Source organism: Martes martes (assembly GCF_963455335.1).
Source record: "Martes martes genome assembly, chromosome: 12".
NCBI lineage: Eukaryota > Metazoa > Chordata > Mammalia > Carnivora > Mustelidae > Martes > Martes martes.
Genome location: NC_137900.1, coordinates 24,864,362 through 24,888,539, shown reverse-complemented (window position 1 = coordinate 24,888,539; position 24,178 = coordinate 24,864,362). Strand labels below are relative to the sequence as shown.

General features: G+C 43.8%; 1 protein-coding gene across 1 annotated transcript; it reads left to right on the top strand.

Moving 5' to 3' along the window:
- Positions 1–2,582: 2,582 nt before the first annotated feature.
- Positions 2,583–23,543, top strand: LOC308353332 (spermatogenesis-associated protein 31D1-like; the record flags this gene model as incomplete). The annotated part of the gene is given in 6 exon segments (XM_080820184.1): positions 2,583–2,679; positions 5,208–5,263; positions 6,911–6,998; positions 11,371–11,670; positions 11,673–14,550; positions 23,432–23,543. Coding segments are annotated over 6 exon segments (3,531 nt in total).
- Between the last annotated feature and the right edge of the window lie 635 nt (positions 23,544–24,178).

Below are 24,178 nucleotides of genomic sequence, written 5' to 3'. Positions count from 1 at the left end.
CACCCAGCCTTGTGCTCTAAAGGAGTGACCCAGACCTGAGGGTGCTTAAGAAACTCCTCACACCACAGTAATGGAACCCAGACCCTCTAGGGCATGGCCTTGGTCACAGTCCCCAGAGCCTAGCTACCCTTGGTTTCTGCTTATCATCTATAATCTCCACTGAGTTCTTGAGCCTTCTTATTGATTCTGTGTTACCCATGACCTTTGGATAAGATCATTTCTTCTAAGTTTCAAAAATTAAAAAGAATGTAAAATGCAATTAATTCATCAGTCTTTCTAGTTTGCTTACATGTGGCATCTCTAAATTTTGATCTCAAACTTGGAAATAATTAGTCTGGTGTGTGTGTGTGTGTGTGTATATATATATATATATAAAATATATATAATATATATATAATATATATAATATATAATATATATATAATATATAATATAATATTATATAATATATTATATATTATATAATGTAATATATAATTATATAATATATAATATATAATATATATATAATATATATGTATAATATATATATTAATATATATAATATATATATTATGTCTTATTTTTCTACTCCATCTGACAAATCACCACCAACTTTATGACTGAAAAGAACACAACCTGAGGGTTTTGAAGGGGCGGGGGGTGGGAGGTTGGGGGAACCAGGCGGGGGGTATTAGGGAGGGCACGGATTGCATGGAGTACTGGATGTGGTGAAAAAACAATGAATATTGTTACTCTGAAAAGAAATAAAAAATTAAAAAAAAGAACACTAATTTATTCTTATAGTTCTGTAGGCCCTATGTATAAAAATAGGTTTCAAGGACTAAAATCAAGCTGTCAGTAGGATGTCATTCCTTCTAGTAGCTCTAGGGGATAATCCATTCATTGTCTTTTCCAGCTTTGCCAATAAAGTGACATATTTACAGGTTCTGTGGATCAGTGCTTTCGTGGACCATAATTCTATCTACTGCAACATCCACAATAATTTTATACCATGATCTTTTTCTTTTCACAGTTTGCAAGTATCGGGTGACTTAAAGAAAAAAAAAGAATGCTTGACTCCTGAATACTTTGCCTTTTAATCTTTTAATTTGGAAAACCTAAATAAGTAAGTACACAACCCAAAATTTTCACTTAAAAAAATATATGCGGGTGATTTAAAAAATTCCAAATGCTCTCTGAAAATAAGAAATGAACATTTATCATTTTAAACATTACGTTTATGTAAATGGCCACAACTTGACATAGAGTTGGCCAATTAAACATTTATATAGCACGGATTAGGGGGAGTACTCTCTGAAAGTCTGGGCAGAAAGAAAAAAAAAAAAGGTATATTCCCTCTTTCTGAAGAATGTATCATTTAGTTGACAAGATCACAAAAGAGGCCATCCCGTCAGTACTGGAGAAAATAGAGCCATTGGAAATTCCAGCCGTGTAGCAAAGGAGAATGTGCATTCCCACAGGTTTCTCCATCAGCTACTGGGCTGATGTGTACTCTGTCCTCTTACCATTTTAGAGGCTATTCAAATGGCTATAAACAGATATGGCCCTTTGAGGAGTTTAAAACTCCCGAGATTGTAGACTTGATGGGATTTCAGTGGGAGCACTGAGCAAGTACACAGATAAATTACTAAAAACATATATCATAGCATGACCTTATGAAGATGGTCTATCCTAAGGGATGTGAGATATTTACCAGAGCATACCAATAGAGCATAAACCAGACCTGTGGTCTGCTCAGATATGGGTAAGTCACAGGATGTATATTTCTTATTGTAGATAGGAAAACTCATATTTCCCAAGTGTTTTCTGTGTCCTACAAGCTTTCTACATGTTTTCTCATGTTATTCTTGGCAGTAACTCCTGTTTTAGCAGATGAGGAAATGGGTGTAACTAAGCCCAGTGACTTAGCTAAATGGATCTAGGGCCTAAGTGGCAGAGCTGGGCTTCCAACCCAGGTTGGTTTGAGTCTTTCCACAATAGCACCCTATCTCAGACAATGTACGTCTCAAAGGTCACCCAAATTTATTGAGTCTAAATGGTCTTGGAGAAGAAAATATCTCACTTAAAAAAGTGGGGGGGGGGCCTGGGTGGCTCAGTGGATTAAAGCCTCTGCCTTCGGCTCAGGTCATGATCTCAGGGTCCTGGGATAGAGCTCCGCATTGGGCTCTCTGCTCCGCAGGGAGCCTGCTTCCCCCTCTCTCTCTGCCTGCCTCTCTGCCTACTTGTGATCTCTGTCTGTCAAATAAATAAAATATTAGAAAAAAAAAGGGCACAGGAATAGGAAACATCTTTTCTTTCTATTGTCTTGACTCACCGAGCCCAGAGGAACCGATCACATTGTACTGGGGCTACTGTTCTGATTCAAATTCAAGAAGCCACCTGAATGCCTTTTTCCCTGTGGCAGGCCAGGACATTTAAAGTTCTTGTTTTAGAATGAGGATGGTTTGTATAAGGTTTTTCTCCCTCAGTCTTGAGTATTGGAAGCCTTCAAATTCCCGTTAGAACTGGTTCTTGATTTCCCAACTGGATAGTGACCTGAAGAAACACTATCTTCTCTGTGGACCCAATCCAATGAGTGGATGTCCAGGATAGAACTAATGCCAGTGCTGAGAGGGATTTTAGAGCTTATCCGTGCCAAGCGCCTCTGTAACCAAACCAACGTGATTTCACTCCTTGGTGAGTCAGAAACTGTGCCAGGTTGAGTTGTTACACAAAGATTCTATTTGCAGCAAATAAGGAGATCACGGAGAATGAGAATGATTTCCAAATCTGTGACTCCCCGAGCAAGGGTGGATGGGTTCCTTTTATTTAGGGTTAGGATGAATATTTAGATAGAGCAGCCTTGTCACCATATGGAGAGGCAGGCATAAGGTCATGAGTGCACCTTAAGGAAACATTCCTGCACACACATAGTATGTTATGTAAATGCAGCTTGTACTCCTCCTTGGGCAGAGATTTTAGCATTACAATGAGGTAAAGGTAGTTGTTGGTCGTTCTAGAGGTCACTCCACAGTCCATCTGCACAGGCGCGAGTCAGAGGTTAAGCTCAGACTGGTCTGAGTGGTCTGGACTCGCTGGAGTTTCTGTCCTGGCTGTCGCCTTCTCTCCAGGGGCAACTTCACTTTATATCTGCCTAAGAGATACTGTAGAGAGAAGAGCGTAAGGAAAAATGTGGGACCAAGGTCATTGAGTACTAGCAGGTGGGCAGTGAAGGTCGTGTGTGGGGTCTAGCTGGCGACACTTTGTTTTTAATTGGTGAGGTAACTGGTGTTCAGGGATAGCCTGAGATTATCTGTGTGGTTTCAGAGCAGGACACAGAGTCCAGGTCTCCGCTCTTCAGGCCAACAGTTCAAGATACCACACTTCCTCCTGCTTTTTAGGAATTCTTTCTTCATTTCTTCTTCTCTCCTTCCTCCATCCCTTCTTCCCTTCCCTTCCCTTCTCTCTTTTTCTTTCTTCTTCTTTCTGTTGGGTGCAGAGATGAGGGTGTGAGGGTGTGGGGCTCTGCTTCAAGGCAGAAAGAGGAGAGAAGAACTAGAGGCATATGGTCTGGTTATTAGTGACTCCCCTGTTAGGCATAGAAGTAAAATTCTTTCCCTCAAAAACAAGTAAATAGGACCCTAACCTACCATACTCTGGGTATTTAAGGCAAAGTACTCACCATCAGGTGATTTTTTAAAAGTAAGCCTTATAATGGCAAAAACTTAGGAAATTAACTACTGATCTTGGGGGAAAGAACTGTGCATGTGAACTTGTTATATGAAGGAATACAAATCACGTAGTGACTCACCAGAATGTAAATTCAGAAAACCTACTCCATGTGGCTTCTTTCCCACCAACATGATACTTGAAGTCTTAAGAAAAAATCCAGATTTTCCCTTCTTTTTTCCTTCCCTTCTTTTTTTTTTTAATATTTTATTTATTTATTTGACAGTCAGAGATCACAAGTAGGCAGAGAGGCAAGCAGAGAGTGAGAGGGGGAAGCAGGCTCCCTGCGGAGCAGAGAGCCGGATGCGGGGTTCGATTCCAGGACCCTGAGATCATGACCTGAGCTGAAGGCAGAGGCTTTAACCCACTGAGCCACCCAGGCGCCCCTCTTCCCTTCCTTTTTAATTTCCTTCCTACTCTTCTTTCTCCTATGAAGTATGGGCTTACTTATTTTTTCTCATTAAGTCACTGTTCTGGGTTAAATTGTATCCCCCTAAAATATATGTTAAAATCCTAGGCTTTGGTACCAGTGAATATGACCTTACTTGGAAATAGGGTCTCTGCCGGGGTACTCAGATTAAAATGACATCATGCTTGGTGAGGCTGGTCCCTAATCCAATGTGTCTGGTGTCCTTATAAGAAGAGAAAGAGACGCACAGGAAAAACGTAGTGTGATGATGCAGTCTGAGATTAGAGAGATGTGTCTACAAGCCAAGGAACACCAAACATTTCCAGCAACACCAGAAGCTAAGAAGAAAGTACAGGACAAATTCTCCCCTAGAAACTTTAGAGAAAACATGTCCCTACCAACACCTTGATTTTGGACTTCTGGTCTCCAGAATTGTAAGAGAATAAATTTATATTGTTTTAAGCCACCTAGTTTATGGCAATTTATTACAGTTGCCCTAGGAAAATAATATAGTCACCAAACATTTCCAGAATTCCTGCTATAGCCAGTAGCATTGAGCGGGGTATGTGATGGGGAGGAGAGAAAGAGACAGGTGAATATGATACAATATTTTAGTCTCTAGGAACTCACAGTCTAGCAGCTCAGTTAGGAAGCTTTGTCATTTCCCCATCCCACCCACAGGTATATCCACTTTTCAGAAGATGCCATCAAGGGCAGGTGATACCTATGGTGACATCTTTGTGTTATACTTTTAATGCAAGGGATTGATCCCAGGGAAAACTGTGAGGAGAGGAAATGTGAGTAAGTCTTTAGAATCAAGCAGTAATTTAAATTGGCTTCAGAGAGCTGAAAGCCAAAATTTTAAATTATTAAAAGAATGATGGTGATATTGAGTGTTCTGTTTTGGGTTATTTTGGGGTCCGTGGCCAAGATGAATAAAACTGAATAAATCAAACAGAAGAAGGTAGGAAAGTTCTCTCTGAAATACTTCTAGTCAGTATTCAAGAGGAAAATGTGGTGTGGAGATCATTGGCTCTCAAGGACCTGAATATACATACTTTTTGATGTGAAAGTTTCCCTTTTACAGATCTGTCCACACTCATGCAGAATGCCTACCATCGCAACATTATCTGCTGTAGCAAAGTTTGGAATGGGAACTAAATACATATTTTAAAAATGGGTAAATAAATTATGGCGTGCCTGTGCAATGGAATATTACGTAGCCTTCTAGAAGAATGACCCAGCTCTGCATATACAGCTATGAACCATTTCTAAGACATTATTAAGTGAAAAAGAAAGAGTCTGATACATATAATATGATATGGTTTGTGATATAAAGGTTATAGATACACACATGCTTATATAGGTACAGGCTACCTGTGGAAAGATCCAGAAGAAAATTGGGGAGCTAGGAGACATGGGTGAGAATGAGCTTACCCCTCAGTATATCCTTTGGAGCATTTTGAGGTTTGCTTCATGTGCAAATATTAAATATTTAATAATATTTAAATATTACCCATTAAAAAAAAAAGTCACAAAGCAAAACGAAAACTCAGCCTAACAAAATACTGGTGGTCTTGGTGCTGGCAAAAATGGCCCTTCTGCCCATTGATTCCAATCTGCTTGGCTTATCTCCTTTGGCTTGTTGGCATTTTGGATCCTCACTCTGGCTCTCTTGACTCCCAATACCCACCACCAGCCTCCTTTGTCCTGACAACCCACTTTTGACAGACTCCTCTGGCTTCTATCTCTGGCACTTCTCTTGGGCATGGTGCCATGAATGCTCTCTGGCTTCCTGGAGCCCGCCAACTCCTGGTCAGGCCAGCCAGGTCACTAGACAGCATGCACCTGGCTGCAGACACTGCCTAGGTACGAGAAGGGAATGGTCTACATGGTTGGTTGTCCATTGTCTGGGTGTAGTAGAGCAGCTGCCTCTAATGACGTTTTACCCTTTGGTTGACCCAGAATATGTGGTTCCTTCATTCACTTATTTCTTCATTGGTTGATTTGTGGGTTCTTTTGTTCATTCTTTTGTTTACTCAATACTTCTGAACCTGACAGATAATATTAGGGGTGTGCCAGGGGAAAGATTTCATAGCCCTCTACTTTCCTTTCCTCCAACCCCATGGATAATTTAGATTTTATTATGTCTTGATAGCATGAGATTTAATAATTAAAGCAACTGAACATGTTGTATGCAGACTGGCAGCTTTTGGGAATTACAATTAAATGACCTCCCTTTCACCCTCACCAGAAAGGATCTAAAAGGTACAACAAAGAGACATTTAGTTTAATGACATTTGCAGATGAGCCTTATTTCCCTTGGCTGAAAAAAAAATTTTTTTTTGAACCAGTAAAATCCTTTTTATTGAAGCTTTTTAGTGTTCCAGTTCTCCCAGAGGACATCTTAGGGAGAACAATGAATGCCTGCAGGCAATTGACCACTTTCCATCTTCAGCCACCAGGGATCTTGGGTGAGGTTAGAAGTGCTGCCAGGAACTCCATCAATATTGAAAATGCCTCTGGCTTGATTAAGCTTCGGAAATACCTTCATTGATCCTATTCAAATATTTATTGAACATCTCCCTCAGACAGGGTATACTAATTGACCTCAGAAAAGTCACCTTTGCCCAAGGCCCAAGAGGGAAGGCACACACGTACACGGGGCAGGAAAGGGAAATTCCTGGTGGGGTGACTGAAGAATGGGCTGGCTCAGCTCCAGAGAAGGATCCAGTGGTAAAAGCCATTAGGTCCCTGGACACTGATAAGGCTTATTGCTCCTGTTATCAGAGGTGTTCTGATCTGAATGGTCATCCAAGCAGTAAAGGAAAGCTCCAGAGTGGCAGCCAGAATGGACCTCAGGAAGGCAATGGCTTTCGTGAGTGGAGGAACCATCTTGAACAACCTCACAGAAAAAAGCAGCAGGTTTCTTGAGTTGCCTGCCCTATAGAAAGTGTTCTTTATTGAGTTAGTTTAATAGTATAGTACAGACTCTGAGGACAGACCAACCACCCGGGTTCGGATTCAGGCTCTCCCTGTAAGTTTGCTTAACTTCTCAGGACCTCACTGTCTTCATCTGTAAAATGGGGATGTGAGAGTCCACACCATGTAGGCTTGTTTGAGGACTAAATGAGTAAAGTGCTAGAATAGCAAAGGAAGCATAAGTACTTGAAAATGGAAACAGTTATTTTAACTGTGCCCTTCTCAAAATGACCATGTCTTCCAATGAGTGGAATTATTAATTCACCTAATTTTGAATTTTGTACTTGTATGGGTAATAAGCTTTTTGTGCTGCAAAATACATTTCCCCCCCTTTTGTGGCTTTTCTCTGTTGTCCTTTCCACATCACTTTTTGATCTCAGGCAATGATGTAAATGGCAACAGCCATGTGATCGGTTGTCCCCGGAGTTAGAACATTGATGTGTCTCTTAAATTCTAAGAGGTGCCATCATTATTGTCTTAAAATGTCACAAAGAGGTTGCAGCTGAAAATTCGTGAGCTCTTGAATGATTTGTCTCAGTTTCTGCCCATCTCATATTGAAAGTGTTATTGGGGGGCACCTGGGTGGCTCAGTCAGTTTAATGTCTAACTTCAGCTCACCTCATGATCCTGGAGTCCTGGGATGGAGCCCCAAGTTGGGCTCCCTGCTCAGCAAGGAGTCTGTTTCTCCCTCCCCCTCTGCCCCTCCCCTTGCTCTCTCTCGCTCTCTCAAGCAAATAAATAAAATCTTAAAAAAAAAAAGACAGTATCATTGATAATGTTGACTAAATCATTATCTTTCCCAAAACCTGCCTAAATGATCTTTTCCCAGAACCTGTGTGTTTGTATTAATCAGTTGAAAATAACTTTCTCATGAAATATAGGTCCTTCGTGGTTATTGAAAATGTTTTGCATTGTATATAAGTTGACATTGCCTGAGGAGAAAGAATTTCGAGTTTGTCTTCAAAATCGTAACAATTAAGATTATTCCCGTCAAACTCTCATTTGCTGGATTTAGGCTGTCACCAAGTCATCCTTGGCCTTGTCCTTCTTTCCATCCCCTCAGTACACCTCCTGGCTTCTGAGTCAAGCCTGAATAAGTTCTGAATAAATTTTATTTTTGCAATTGAATTGTAGTTCCGACCATATGGACCTATTCAGACTCTGTAACAATCCGCTTCCAAATGATTTTCTGTCAATTCAGTTCAAGGTGCAAATCAACTGTAACCCTTGTGCTGAAAATAACTGTTGAGAGAAAAGCATTTCCCAAGTGCAAGTCGCAAATATGACTTAAAGGGGCTCCTCTTCAAGGCAATAATTTTTCACTGAAAGCACGCAGGGGTCATGCTCCGCGCCCCCCGCCCCCACGCCCCGCATAATGTATTTTGTTTCAGTTCCTTGAGCCAGCAGGGTGCAGTGGAGGAAGGTCCCCTTTTAACAGCGGCCACAGGCCTTTCTGAATAGCAATGCGTCAGTTCCGCAGCGCAACCTCTAGGTGGCAGTGCAGCCCAAGACAACGTGCCTGGTCTTCTGCCTCCTCCCCTCACCCTCGCTCTGGGTTGGCAGCACAGGTTGGATTGGCATGCAGGGAAAATAATCATTAAAAATAAATGCAATCAAAAGAAGTAGGTTATTACAGTGGCACATTGGAACTGCTTTAGTTAGAAGTCTGTCGGCCTCCCGTTAGAAATGTCGTTTGGGAAGAGTTTACCACTTGGCTGTGGAAATTTGCTAGAGGTTAAAAGTGACATTCTCTAGGTCTCAAACTTGTAGCCTATTTAATCCTAAGAAGTCTGATTTCAGAGGGTCGAGTGGCTTTGAAGTAGCACGCAAAGACACACAGATGGATTTTTCTTAAGGCAATTCCTAACTGCTTTTGTAACCTTGATATGCACTACGACCCTGTGACATACTGTGGTTTTGTTGGCCAAATGAGGGTGTATGTCCTTAGTAGGATCTTAAGATTAAATTCTGAAAAATACTGACGTGCGAGGAGGGAAAATATTAGAAAGTGCAGCTTAGTTACACATTTCGGTTGGTTTCGTAACCACCCCCACCTCCCACTTTATCTGAGGCCAATCTTTTCTCCTATTCCTTCTTTTTTTAAAATTTTTATTTATTTATTTGACAGAGAGAGAGATCACAAGTAGGCAGAGAGAGAGAGGAGGAAGCAGGCTCCCTGCTGAGCAGAGAGCCCGATGCGGGGCTTGATCCCAGAACCCTGAGATCATGACCTGAGCCGAAGGCAGAGGCTTTAACCCACTGAGCCACCCAGGCGCCCCGTCTCCTATTCCTTCTGACACCATGTTTTCTTCCACTTTAAAATGAGGCATCACGCTCCCTGAACATTATCAACCTGAGTGCGTCAGGATGTTCGGGTTAGGGTATGGTAACAAGCAACTCCCCAGTCTGAGTGATTTACTACCACCAAAATGAATTCCCAGCTTGTACAGTGGTGTAACCTGGGTGACACATTATCATGGAAATTCTACCATCTTGTACCTGCACCACGGGAATATGTGCCCTTAGGTTTTCTTTTCTATACTCTGTTCTGGAATGTTCACATCACTTCTGCCCCATTCATAGTTTACAACTAGTTATGTGGATACACTCAACAGCAAGGGAGTGGGGGAAGTACTAGGTCAGCATCTCAGCCTCCAGCCTATGTCCCTTCCAGCTCTGTATTTTCTGATTCTGTAATTCTGTTGAGATGTTAGCTTATTTATATTTTAGTGCCCTCAGCCGTCAATACCAAGTGCATGTTAATTCCTCAAAAACTAAATTTAATTGAATAACTTGATCACCTCCCAACCCCCCATCAAGGTAAATAAGGCTATGGAATCTTTTCTGAGAACCCTATTCTCCCTTTCTAGGCAAAATTAATTGCTGCTTTTCCGTGCTTTTGTGGCACTTTGTTCATGCTGATGCTTTTGCATTTGCCACAGTCCATTTTGTGCTATTCTATCTATTCTGATAGAATACTGTCTCCTTTTTCTTTTTAAGGTTTTTTATTTATTTATTTGAGAATGAGTGCTCGAGAGAGAGAGAGAGAGAGAGAGACAGAGAGAGAGAGCATGAGCAGGGTGGGGAGGAGGAGCAGAGGGAGAGGGAGAAGCAGGCTACCTGCTGAGCAGGGCACCGGATGTGGGGTTTGATCCCTGGACTCTGGGATCATGACCTGAGCTGAAGGCAGGCAATCAACCAACTGAGCAACCCAGGCACCCCTAGAATATAATCTCCTTGATGGCAGGCACTCATTTTTGTTTTTTTAAAGATTTATTTATTTATTTGTCTGTATGTGTGTGTGTTAGAGAGAGAGAAGGAGAGCGAGCACAAGTGGGAGGGGCAGAGGGAGAAGGACAGGGAATCTCAACTAGATTCCACACTGAACATGGAGCTGGACGTGGGGCTTGATCTCAAGACCCTGAGATCATGACCCGAGCTGAAACCGAGTCGGACACTTACCCAACCATGCCACCCAGATGCCCCCGCAGGCACTCATTTTTATCCAACTTTGTATTGCTGATGTCTGAAAAGACACAAACAGACAAACAAAAAGGATGAAAAGTTAATCTATGAAAAAGAATGATAAAAATAATATTTTTGAGCTCGATGTACTCAAAATAAGTTTTAAATATATGGAATATGCATCAGTACCTCATCTCGTTCAATTACTATAATAATTCTATAATGTAGATAGATGAGGAAACTGCATTTTAAAATTTATTTTTATTTTTTCTTAAAGAATTTATTTATTTATTTATTTGATAGAGAGAGGGGAGGAAAGCTTGAGCAGGGAGACCAGCAGGCAGGGGGAGAAACATACACCCCGCTGAATAGGGAGCCCGACTGAGGGCGTGATCCCAGAACCCTGGGATCATGACCCGAGCCAAAGGCAGACACTAAACCAACTGACCACTCAGGCACCCTGAGAAAACTGGATTTAAAGGAGTCAAATTACTTTCCCAAGTTTATGAGGTAGAAAATGCTAAAGCTGAGATTCAAGCCAAGGCCTCTTTGATCACAGCATAGTACTTCTGAAGTGTTACTCTATACTCACTTATCTCCTGATTTGTATGTTTTAATATCAAAAAATAATTTAAAAACATAATTATGATAGATTGAAACGTTCACCCTGCAAAGTGGTGTGAACTTGAAGTAAATCCTCCCACCCCTGGCCAGAGATCTGGATTCTGTTTCCATCTCAAGGAAGCCTGTTCCAGAGAGCTCACCCCGACAGAGCTCTGGTGGGTTGCCTACTTATGTCCCAGCAATCACAGGCATTGACCCCTCCAGCTTGTCAGTTTTAGACCTCCCTCACTGGCAAACTCATGCCAAAGACTTCTTCCCTTCAACCCTGGCTCCACGTGATTTCCATCAAGCCCTCCATTCTTCAGAGGCTTCTTCCAGGGGAGAGCCTGCAGCCAACCTTGTAGAGCCTGGTAACCTCTCGCTTCTCAGCCCTGATGCCCCGGCACTTCTAGAGAAGCAAGTCCAAAAGAGGTGTGACTTCGTCAGGGGGAAGGAAACAAAGGGTTCTTTTCCAAGGGAAAGGATTGCTGATAAGCACGAGTTGGCATCCCCCTTCCTTTCTGGAGCAGCAAAGACCAATCAAAGGAGCTGCCTATGCATCAGCAGCGCCCATATCCTACAACCTTGGAGGAGGGCCATTTACAGCACACCCCCATCCAGTTCTTCTGGGGTCTCCAAACCCCGCACAGTGAGTCCTTTCCCCCTGCTGCTGATGCCTCAGATAACATCTCGAATGTCTCCCCAGAGCAGGAATCCCCAGTAGTTCCCCATCCACTTCCTCCATCCTTGCCTGAGAACCCGCCTCAACTTCTGCCTCAAACCCAGCCCCTACCCAGCCCTCATGTCCAGCCCCAGGCCCACCTTCAATCCCCACTCCCAATCCTGCCATCTGGCCCTCTACCCGACATCAAGATCTGTGGAGTGCGTGTTCACAGACCTCAGAATGAATCCCAGAGTCTCACGTCAACAGAAACGCACCATCTGGAATGGAACGTGTTGCAGAAGGTACAGAAACATGTGTGGGGTTTACCCACTGTAGTCCAAAGATCCCAGGAGGACTACTGTCCTTCAGCTCCTAACCCTTCTCTCAGCCACAAGGCCACCAAGGCCCAAGTTGTCATCTCTGTCCCTCCCGGACAGTTTCCCCTGAATGAAGAGCTTCGGAGAAAACTAGAGAGTCACCTTCGAAAGAGGCTCATCCAACACCGGTGGCGCCTGCCCCGCAGGATCTATGAGTGTCTCGCACTGATGAGCGGTCCGAGGACTCTTCCACAGCTCCCTGAGTCTCAGCGCCATGGCGGACGCTCGGAGATCTCTAATAAGAGTCAGATCAGATGGACTATGTCAAAAAGCGTGTATGTGGAGGACCCAGAAGGAATTCTGCCAGAGGACGGTGGCCTGGCAAAGTACGAAGATGACCTGGAGAAGGATCAGGGACACAACCCAGAGAATGATATGGGGTATGATTCTGAGAAAGAACTTAGAAGCCCATCCGTGAAAAACTCCACGGTGTCTGTGGAGACTATGGGTCAGAGACAACTTGAAAATGCCCTGAAGATACATTTACGCAGAAAGTCTGAGGAAATCAGTGAGGGTCAGTTGCCTGGGACTGTGCATAATTCATGGCATATTCTGAAGCAGACACCACTTCTTTCTGAGAGATCCCAGACTGAAATAAAACGGGGAAGTTTGCCACCATCAGAGGTTGAGGACTACTCCCTGAATTCCTTCCAGGAGCGTCCCTTTGTTGAACCTAGTGCAGCCCAGAAGCTGGAAGACCATATTAAAAGGCTTAAGAAGAGGGTGACTTGGGGCCTTCCCCCTAGGGTCCTTGAATCCACACAGCACTTTAAATCGAAAGAGTCCACATACTCCCTTGGTGGAAGCTTGAAATCTCTCCATGGAGACCAAGCAGGAACAGCAACTTCAGCCCCCATCCCGGATCATCCTCTCCCTGCCACCTCCACTGTGGGCAAGGAAGAACAGAGACTTCGGAGGCAATCGCCCTCTAATATCACCCATCAGTTGGCAGAGGATGCTCTGAAAACAAAGGACGGCAGCCAGGCTCTTACCTCGGTCAGACAGGACACCTTAGGCAACAGACAGCCCCCAAGGCTGTCTACAAGGCAAGGGGCACTGAGACGTGGGCCAAAGGGTAAGAGTGCCAATTCTGGTGCGGGAAGAGGACAGCAACAAGACAGAAACTTGAAGAATCCAGAACCTGCTGTTGTGCCCCCAGAGTCCAGGGAGATATTCAGGACCAAGGAATTTCATACACATCAATCTCAACCTAGCATCTTGACAACCGACAAGCCAGTTAGCTCCCAAATTATACAGGGGAATGAGCATCAGGTCAAAACCACCATCCCACCAAACACACCCATTCCGCACGATCCTAAATCATTGCATGTCAAGGAACCACTCTTGCATGAGTTCAATCTTACCCTGGAGGACAGGGAGCGTAGCCAGGCCCAAGCCCCATACACTGGCCTGCCCCCTGCCTCAGATCATTTGCCTTATAAGGCCTCACTGACTCAGGGTGTCTCCCGCGGGGACACGAGAGCTTCCCAGGTGCTGCATGTCCATCCAGAGGACACAGGAATTACTATGGAACAGCATCAGGAGCCCTGGGTCCCTAAGCATGTCTTAAGGAGGTGCCAGAATAAGAATCCCCCACCGGCTGCAAAGGCCATGTGGCCTCCGGGTTCCAAGGCACAAGAGCGTGGTGGAGGGGATGCAGGACTGGGAACATGCCAACCGAGGACGAACAGGTTCCCTACTGAAGATGGGGCATCGAAGAAGAGGTTCCCTACTCAGGACGCGGTATGGAAGGTAAAGCTGGGAAGCCAGCCTTCCCAGACCCTATCACAGAAGGGTCAGCTGCCTCCTGAAAGCCTTTCCCAGAAGGGTCAGCCTCCTTCTGAAAGTCTTTTCAGAAAAAAGATGAGGGATTTTGTACAATGGCTTAATCCTGTTATAAAAGACAGACGGCAAGAAAACTCCCAGGAGAAGCGCAGTCCCGTATCATCTGTGGAAAGCAGTGGCCTACTTAACGGTAGAGCTGCCTTTCCCAGGATGCCCGAAGCTCCGAAAATCATGACAGCTGTTGGGAAGTTCCAAGAGGAGAGAATGGGGCGTCTGCGTGCAACAGGCAGCACCTGCCCTCAGCAGCCCATTCCCTCCCCAACCAAGTTTGGGAAAACTCAGCAGAAAGCACAAGTGCCGGCCCAGGCACAGCCTGTCCCGGGGTATCCTTTCAACTACAGGGTTCCCGCCCGTAAGGAGACAAATACCAGGTCCTGCCAGCAAGAAGCTGTCTTTGCTGGCCAAGGCCTTATTGGAAGTAACAGACAGCTCAGAAACAAGGACAGACAGCCCCAGAACGTTGGGGCATTTAAGGAGCAGCTACCGCATCAGAAGTATCCCCTCTCCGTGCCCCTCAGGGAGCCTGCGCCCCAGCGAAAGACCACCTGCGGGCATCAGGCTGCCCAGTGGCCTCCAGCCACTCTCACGACTCCTGCAGGCACTGTGGGCAAAGATGTGTCTCTACCATTTACTGCATCTCTACTATTTACACAGGAAACTTCTCCAGAATTTCCAGGGAGAGGGTTTGGGGGGGCATTTCCTACCCCAAAATAATCCCTTGTGAAGAATCAATATTTCTCTAGTAAACTGATGTCTGTTGTGTGTACTGTCTTGGGAGCATGGGTTTGGGGTAAATCAGTTCAGCTGTTACTGATTGCTTCCTTCGGCTTCTAAAAGGTGACCAATCTAATCTCCTGGACCTCTTGGGAAATATGTATCATGTGCTCCCCAAAGCCCCCAAAAGCCCATTCCCTCTCTGATGAAGTTTGCGGAGATGGGAGGGCTCTCCTGTCCCATGGCTTAGCCTTACTGAAAATGTATAGTAGCTCACACCTCTCCCCTCATTGAATGTTTCACACCCTTTACAGTAAGTCTTCTATATCTGAGGAGGATCAAAGACGGGCATAGTTATCAGAAAATAATGATTAAGACACAGTTGCTATTTCACTGTTATTGTGTTACAGTAGCTTAATCATTACTTAGAAGTCAGTGGTCCGAGGATCCCACAGGTGGATGAACTCTGAATGGGAGTGTTTTCGGGGGGGCGGGGTGTTGTTCGGCTTGATCTTGGGCTGGTTGGGGTAGCGTCAAAGAATACCCTAGATGCTGCTGAAGAATCTGTCCTGTGAGTCACGTTACACTTGACATTGAGGTTTCCCACTGGAAGTGCTTCCCTTCCCTGGGTGTGTCCTCAGGCTGCTGGACTGAGGATGTTTTTTGCAGAACAAAAGCATCACTTAGCTGTTAGTGGTAGCAATGTTGACAAGGCAGCTACCACCTTCCAGGATAAGACACCTTTGAAGAAGTGAAAGGTGAAAGAGGGACCTTGCTGGTAGAACAAAAGTTTATGTCTAATCATCCCCTTCTCAGGACCCTGTCCCGCTCCCCTCCTTCCTCAGTCTGATCCAGGCACCGCCACTTTAAGGCAGACTGGAATCTGGCACAGCCTACCGATGCCTTATACCAAAAAGGCATGGTTCTGTTCCTTGAGTATGCAAGCAATACCTGCAGGCTGTCAGGCATGGCATCCCCTTTGGGGGAAGGTGATTTCGGTGGCTGCCTTCCATCCACACTCGATGGCAATATATAAGATACTGCCTTTACTATGGCTAGGCTGGCGGTATGCCACCTTCAATATTCACGGCCTTAGTGGAGCCTTGGTAGCTCTTCCCCAGAAGACGTGCAACTTATGAACCAGAGGTGAGTTCTAGACTGTGTACCAGGATACAGATGTTTGGAGACTTATCATGGAACTCCGTGGAATGCTTTCTTTTGGGGGGAGGGGGGTAGCCAAGAAGGCACACATTCCCACACTTAAAACAGGGCTCTGGAGGGAAGGGAACTCCACCTCAGACCGGGACTCAAAATGGGGTGAGTGTGCTAGAGAACACCTGAGTAGTCTTCTGGACAGTCTCAGGACTGCTCAGTGCTAAAACAAAAAACCAGATGTCCATGACCTCTCTCAGTACCACACGTGCAGCTTCTTGTCCCGGTTATCATTGGCCCTACACTATCTGAATGTTGGGGTCACAGAAAGAATGCAGAGCTGACGCTGTGGAGTCACTGAGGGGGACAATAGATGGGAAGGGGCCCCGGGCAGGGAACCCGAAGAGGTGAGGCGGGGGTACAGGAGGCTCTAACATCTATGCGGACAGATCAGCCAGTAACCCAGCCTGCCGGTTCCTACATAATCTCGTTTTAGAGTCCATTATGGCCAATGCAGTGCACTTTGTGCCACCCTGTAGAGCTTATTCCCGGCAATACTTCTGCCATCGGGAATACCACGTAGTCTGACACTCTGTGCCTCTGCCTCATGCCCCTGTCCTTCCAGCTTATAGGTCCCTGTTAATTTTTCGACTCCACATCATCCACTTTCCACTTCTTGCCTATCCAGCAAGGCCTTGTTCTTCCTTTCCTCACTGATGGCTTGTCGGGTAACCAACATGTAAAAAGCACCAGTCCAGCATAGGAAATAGAGTCCATGGTCCTGTAGCAGCGTTACCTGGTGACATGTGGTAGCTGCAGTAATGGTGAGCACAGCACAGCATAGAGTTGCATACCTGACACTAATGTGATATTGCATCATCCATTCTTCAATTAAAAAAATAAAGCAACACAAAACGGGCTCTAGTACAAGGGGACGACCCCATCTAATCCCCTTCAGTGCTTCCTGTCTGGCAAAATCTTGTCTCTCTGCCTTTTTTAGAAATGCCTTTCTGTATGTAACTGATTATTGTTGGATTAAATCTCCCATGTGAAAACCGAGTCTACTCACAACCGAGTCTACTGATGTCACATGAAATTCAGCCCCAGCACTACCTGGAAATCATTCATTCACTCCACAAATACTTACCCAAGACTTACTAACTGGATCAAAATAAATGGAGCTAGGTCACTATTTCCTTAGTACATGCTCTCCTCAGTGTACCCAGATCTGATTTATTTTATTTTAAATTTTATTTGACAGAGAGCAGGAGCACAATCAGAGGGAGAGGCGGAGGTAGAGGAAGAAGCAGGCTTCCTACCAAGCAGGGAGCAGGACTCAAGCCCAGGACCCCAGGGTCATCACCTGAACTGAAGGCAGATTCTTAACCGACCGAGACACCCAGGTGGCCCTCAGATCTATTTCCAATTCCCTTTACTTTCCTCAAACTTAGGCCATCTTCACGTGCCCAGCAGATGTGCTGGACCACAGCTCACAGAGGAGCAAGCAAGCAGTAATCGAGCCTCTCACAAAACAAAACAAAACAAACCCAAATCCTTCAAAAAAAAAACCAAACTCCCCATTTTTCTTTTTCCTCTTCCTTCCTGTTATACGGAAAGAGGTTTCCTTCCCAATCTCAAAGGAAATATACTTTCTGAAATGTCTTTATTGAGAGAGAGTTAACTTCTAGTCCTGATGGACTGATCCACCCTTGCCAGGTCTCCTTCTGACCCCTCTGCCCTGTCCTTATGAGGCACCCAACATCTTTTTTTTTTTTTTTAATGGTTTTACTACATCTTTTTTTTTTTAATGGTTTTTACTACAGAAACATGTCCAAGAGCACATATAACAATATAACTTCCCACATATCTGCCACCCATCTTGCACTATTATCATCGGGCGGGTGTGATACACTGTGATTCAAGTGCAAAAACCCCTTTAAAAAATCTTGCCATCCATCTCTGAGACATACGCTATGTGTCCACGTCAAAGCTCTCACATTCCTTTGGTATTTACCACCTGTGCTACACACTTATTCACAACAGGTGTATGCAGCGTTGGTGTCGAGAAGGCACTGGGCTTTAGAGGCTTTGGCAATCAGTTCTGCTCTGCCTTATAGTCAACCCCGAGGAGCCATCTGAGTGAATTCCTCAACCCCACAGAAGAAGTAATCTTATGGAGCAAATTCAGGGCAGAATTTCACTGTCCCTTAATCTCTCAGTAACTGTAATATGCAAAAAGTATAGAAGAACACCGTATATGTTGTTAAAGGCTTGACATTGTGTGTTTTCAAATATTTGGAAGAAAAATTTGTCATGTTACTGTTCAAATAAACTACTGTGTTTCGCCTGTAATGGAGTAGATCAAACACTCCCCTCTTTCCCAAAATGCCCTTAAAAGTAAAAGAGTAGATGAAAACTTCCCAATATCATTAACCATCAGGAAAATGCAAATCAAAATCAATATTTACCAAAACTTCACACCTCCAACGATGGCTAAAATCAAAAAGAATACAAATGTTGGTGGGAATGTGGAGAAATTAGCACCCCCATGCAACGTTGGTGGGAATGAAAAATGGCACAGCTAATTTGGAAACAGTGTGGCAGTTGATCAAAAAGTTAAACATAGAGTTAACACAGGACCCAGCAGTTCCACTTCTTGGTATATACTCCCCAGAAAGGAAAACACAGGTCTACACAAAAACTTGTAAACAAATGTTTATAGCTATCTTATTTATAAGGTCAAAAGATGGAAGCAATTCAAACATCCATCAACTGAGAAATGGGTCAATTAAATATAACATATTCCTCTGATATAATATTTTGTGGAATAAAAAAGACCAACCAATGCCACGGCAGGGATGAACCTTAAAAACATGTTAAATGAAAGAAGCCAGTCACCAATGGTCACATATGACTCCATTCACATGAAGTGTCCAGAATAGTGAAATCTACAAAACAGAAAATAGACTCATCTTAGAGCTCCAGGGAGGAGAGAGAGGAGAATGATAGCAAAAGGTTGCAGATTTGTTTCTCTTAAGTCATGACAAAGTTTTAAAATCGACTGTGGTGGTGGGCGCCTGGGTGGCTCAGTGGGTTAAAGCCTCTGCCTTCGGCTCAGGTCATGATCTCAGGGTCCTGGGATCGAGTCCCGCATCGGGCTTGCTGCTCAGCGGGGAGCCTGCTTCCTCCTCTCTCTCTGCCTGCCTCTCTGCCTACTTGTGATCTTTCTCTGTCAAATAAATAAAAAAAAAAAATCTTAAAATTGACTGTGGTGATGCCTATACTGAAAATCAAGGAATTATACATGTTAAATGGGTAAATTGTATGGTATGTGAACTGTATTTCAATAAAGCTGTTAAAACAAGTAAAGGATTTAAAAGTAAGTGCTTTTGGGACTTCATCAAGATCAAAAGCTTCTGCACAGCAAAAGAAACAGTCAACAAAACAAAGAGGCAACCCACGGAATGGGAGAAGATATTTGCAAATGACAGTACAGACAAAAGGTTGATATCCAGGATCTATAAAGAACTCCTCAAACTCAACACAAACAAAACAGATGATCATATTAAAAAATGGGCAGAAGATATGAACAGACACTTCTCCAATGAAGACATACAAATGGCTACCAGACACATGAAAAAATGTTCATCATCACTAGCCATCAGGGAGATTCAAATCAAAACCACATTGAGATACAACCTTACACCAGTTAGAATGGACAAAATTAGCAAGACAGGAAACAACGTGTGTTGGAGAGGATGTGGAGAAAGGGGAACCCTCTTACACTGTTGGTGGGAATGCAAACTGGTGCAGCCACTTTGGAGAACAGGGTGGAGATTCCTCAGGAAATTAAAAATAGAGCTTCCCTATGACCCTGCAATTGCACTGCTGGGTATTTACCCCAAAGATACAGATGTAGTGAAAAGAAGGGCCATCTGTACCCCAATGTTTATAGCAGCAATGGCCACGGTCGCCAAACTGTGGAAAGAACCAAGATGCCCTTCGACGGATGAATGGATAAGGAAGATGTGGTCCATATACACTATGGAGTATTATGCCTCCATCAGAAAGGACGAATACCCAACTTTAGTAGCAACATGGACAGGACTGGAAGAGATGATGCTGAGTGAAATAAGTCAAACAGAGAGAGTCAAGTATCATATGGTTTCACTTATTTGTGGAGCATAACAAATAATATGGAGGACAAGGGTAGATGGAGAGGAGAAGGGAGTTGAGGGAAATTGGAAGGGGAGGTGAACCATGAGAGACCATGGACTCTGAAAACCTGAGGGTTTTGAAGGGGCGGGAGGTGGGAGGTTGGGAGAACCAGGTGGGAGGTGGGTATTAGGGAGGGCACGGATTGCATGGAGCACAGGGTGTGGTGAAAAAACAATGAATACTGTTACACTGAAAAGAAATAAAAAATTTAAAAAAAAGTCAGAAATCTCAAAGGTTGGGTTAAATTCATTTTTAAAATGTATTTGAAAATACAGTTGTGGAAAAGTTGCATAGATGGTAAAGCCATAGATGGTAAAGCCATATACCCTTTATCCAGATGTTCCTATTAAGATTTTGACCTGTTTACAATCTCTCTCTCCTTTCTTCCTTCCCCTTCTCTCTATATAGGAAGACATACATATGCCTATGAAAACTATGCATACATTCTTGAATATTTGAGAATACATTTCACGCACCATGCACTTTCTCCCTGAATATTTCATTGTGTATTTCTTCAGAAAAAGACTATTCTCTGACACCACAGTTATCTCCTTTGGTAAATTTCATATTGACATAAAATTTTTAACTAATCTCCCACTCACATTCCATTTTTATCAAGTTATCAAGTAATGTCTTGTGTGTGTGTGTGTGTGTGTGTGTGTAAACCTCTTTACAGGATTTAGTCTAGGATGACATACTACATCCAGTTGCTGTGTATCTTTAGTTTCCTTTAATCTGGATCAGTTTCTCAGCCTCCTTCAGAACAAGGCCAGGTTTGAAAAATCAAATCATTGTGCCATATTTATAACCCCTTCTCACCCGGAAATTTTGGGGGGTGGAACTTATCTTGCTCAGACTTTAAAGGATGTTTTTAGAGTTGTGTGTCCTAGGGGCCTTAGGGACAGTTAAGACCACACTTTCTACTTAAAAACAATTCCAGAAACTCAAAGATATGTGGAGGGATTTTTCTTAACAGACATATGTCTGAAGTCAAGGAGGGTGTGTGAAGTGGGGCGGGCTTGAAGAGTACCTTCCTTTGGGTAGAGACCATGGTGAAGCTGTGGATGCAGGATCAGAGAGGGAAAAAAGGGAACTGTCATTACAGGCAAACCCTCTTCAAATGGCAGGGAAAGGATTGGGTGTCTAGGACCAAGACTGATTCATCAGCAAGGGAATGTAGGTGAGTCAAGTAAGGAAATGATACAGGGCTTAATTTCAACAGTTTATAATCTAAATAATGAAGCTGTAAGAGTTCCAACTATTGGGGCGCCTGAGTGGCTCAGTGGGTTAAAGCCTCTGCCTTCGGCTCGGGTCATGGTCTCAGGGTCCTGGGATCGAGCCCCGCAACGGACTCTCTGCTCGGCAGGGAGCCTGCTTCCTCCTCTCTCTTTGCCTGCCTCTCTGCCTACTTGTGATCTCTCCCTGTCAAATAAATAAATAAATAAATTCTTAAAAAAAAAAAAAAAAAAAAAAAGAGTTCCAACTATTAAATGACTAGGTAGCATGGGGAGAAGAAATAAATACATAGAACCATCAAAAAAAAAATGACATTACCATGTAAAATTGGTAGAGATGACAATAAGGTATTCTGGTGAAAAGGTAGAAGGTATGTGGGAAAAACACTTTTCTTGGAAGAAATAAACATAGGTGTCATTCAAAAACAACAACAAAAAAAACTTGCCAGCATTGAATAGACAAAGTGGATACTCTTTGTATCCACGTGGCTGCTTTAATTTTAGGACTAAGATGGCTTTTTAGGATATCACTTATTATTTAAAATAGAGGTGTTGAGAACATTGGGGATTTCATCGTCAGTGCTCTACGAGTTACAACTGAGTGATCTAGAGAAGTCACTTACCCACTCTGAGCTTCAGTTTTGTTCTTTCATAATAGAGACACACTAATACCTGAGCTGCTTACATCATGGGGTGATTGTGAGGTTGCTCCCAGTAAACTTCTGGAAAAGGTAGCAAATCATTTACACTTGCTGTTAGTGTAGGAGGAGAAGTGCTGTGAACCTCCCCTACCGAACCTCAGTGGAGGTTATTTTTGGTGACATTCTACATATACCTTTCAGGTCTTGTTCCCTTAAACTTTGAAGGAACTTCTACCAGGTTCTGAGAAAAGTTTTAACTCAAGGCACATAAACGCACATAAAGATATCTAGCCAACGTATGCCCTTTTAAAAGAGAAAAGCCGTTCTTCGACTATCCCCTCAAAGGGCCATTAACTTGTATCAGATAATCGCAGAGATTAGACATGCAGAGTTGCCTTTCTAAGGAGCATGGTGTGTGTGAGCATTTGTGACCCACAGTACCTGTCACTTTGTTCCTCTGTTCCAGAGATCATCTGGCAATTCACAAATGCGGCAGGATACCTGTCCCGTGTCCTGTGTAACTCTCAGCCTGCACAGGGCTTTCCCCTAGAACAGCACCATGAGGTCCTTAAGGACAGAGACCAGGACTTAACAGGTGTTTGTGTCTCTTGGCTTCCAAAAGTAACTATTGATTAAATGAAAACGTGGCTGAGACTGCATGTCAGGATGAGGAAGAAGCGGTGCCTCTTGGCAGGTCTGATCTTCCAGGCAGGCGACCTGTTCCTGCAGAACCGAAAGGAGACTCTGCTGGGCCAGGGTGAAGGCTGTCCTACCCTTTCACAGATGACCAAGTTAATAATGCTAGGCCAGGGGTGTCAAATAAAGGGCATCGCATCCCAGTTTAAGAAAGACATGAGAAGTTAGGAGGCAGTTCAGAGGACAGCTGTCATGAAGATAGAAGAGTTTAGAAAGGAAGATGGAGGAAGAGTGGAGGGAAATACTGGGATTATTTAAACCTGACAAAAAGGAACCTGGAAAAACTGTCACAGGTAGTTGATTTTCAAACATACGTGGGGATGATAATATAGGGTGGAGCTTCTCAACCCCTTTTCATGGCAAGGCACTCCTGGGAAAGGATATACAAGGCCCACAAGGGCAATCAGGCGAGGATCTTCAAGACTACATTCTCCAGGAAGGCTGTGACACTCCTGGGTCCCACCCTGCCACCAGAGGAGGGGATCGATAGCTTACTTAGCAGCCTGTAACCTCTCCTGGCCTTTGGGGAGTTTATGAACTGTATGTTTGTGCTCCTCCCCAAATGCATATGATGAAACCCTAATCCTAATGTGATGGTATTAAGAGATGGGGACTTTGGGAGGTGATTAGGTCACGAGGGTGGGGCCCTCATGAATGAGTTTAGCCTCCTTAGAAAAGAGACCCCAGAAACCTCTCACCCACTTTTTCTGCCACGTCAGGTTGCAGGGAGAAGATGCACCTGCTTGTGAACCAGGAGGAAGGTCTCAACAGACACTGAATCTGCGGTGCCTTGATCTTGGAATTCCCATCCTCCAGAACTATGAAAAATAGATGCGTGTCGTTTAAGCCACCCGGTCTATGGCATTTGTTACAGGGCTGCAACTCACTGAGAAGGGATTTGTACACCTATTAGGGTATTGACGTACAGGACACAGTATTTTAGGTAGAGTAAGAAGACCTGGGGTCAATATTTTATGAAAGACTGAAATAAAAGGAGAAAACACTTTATTCTTCAATATGAAATATACTGGATTGTTTTGTCAAAGGGGGTGTGTGTGTGTGTGTGTGTGTGTGTGTGTGTGTGTGTGTTAGCTTGTCCCCAAACCTTTTATGCAGTTTCGCTTCACTAACTTTAGGCATACGAGTGCTACAGAGTTACCCCCAAGACCATTTGAAGGTTTAATTATTACATTCATTTTATAATGATTTTAGTTTTGGGATTATTGAATAATGCATTATTGAGTTTCGTTGAGTCAGCCTCTGTGACGGAAGATACTAAAGGCCGAATGAAACACAAATTGAAATGTGCTGTGCAACATGTACAAAACTAAGTGAGTGTGAAAGAACTTTAAGGTCTCTATCTGGGTTCACGGAAGGCAAAAACATTTTCTTTTAAAGGTTTTATTTATTTGAGAGAGAGCACACAATCAGGGGAGCTGCGGGCAGAGGGAGTGGGAGAAGCAGGC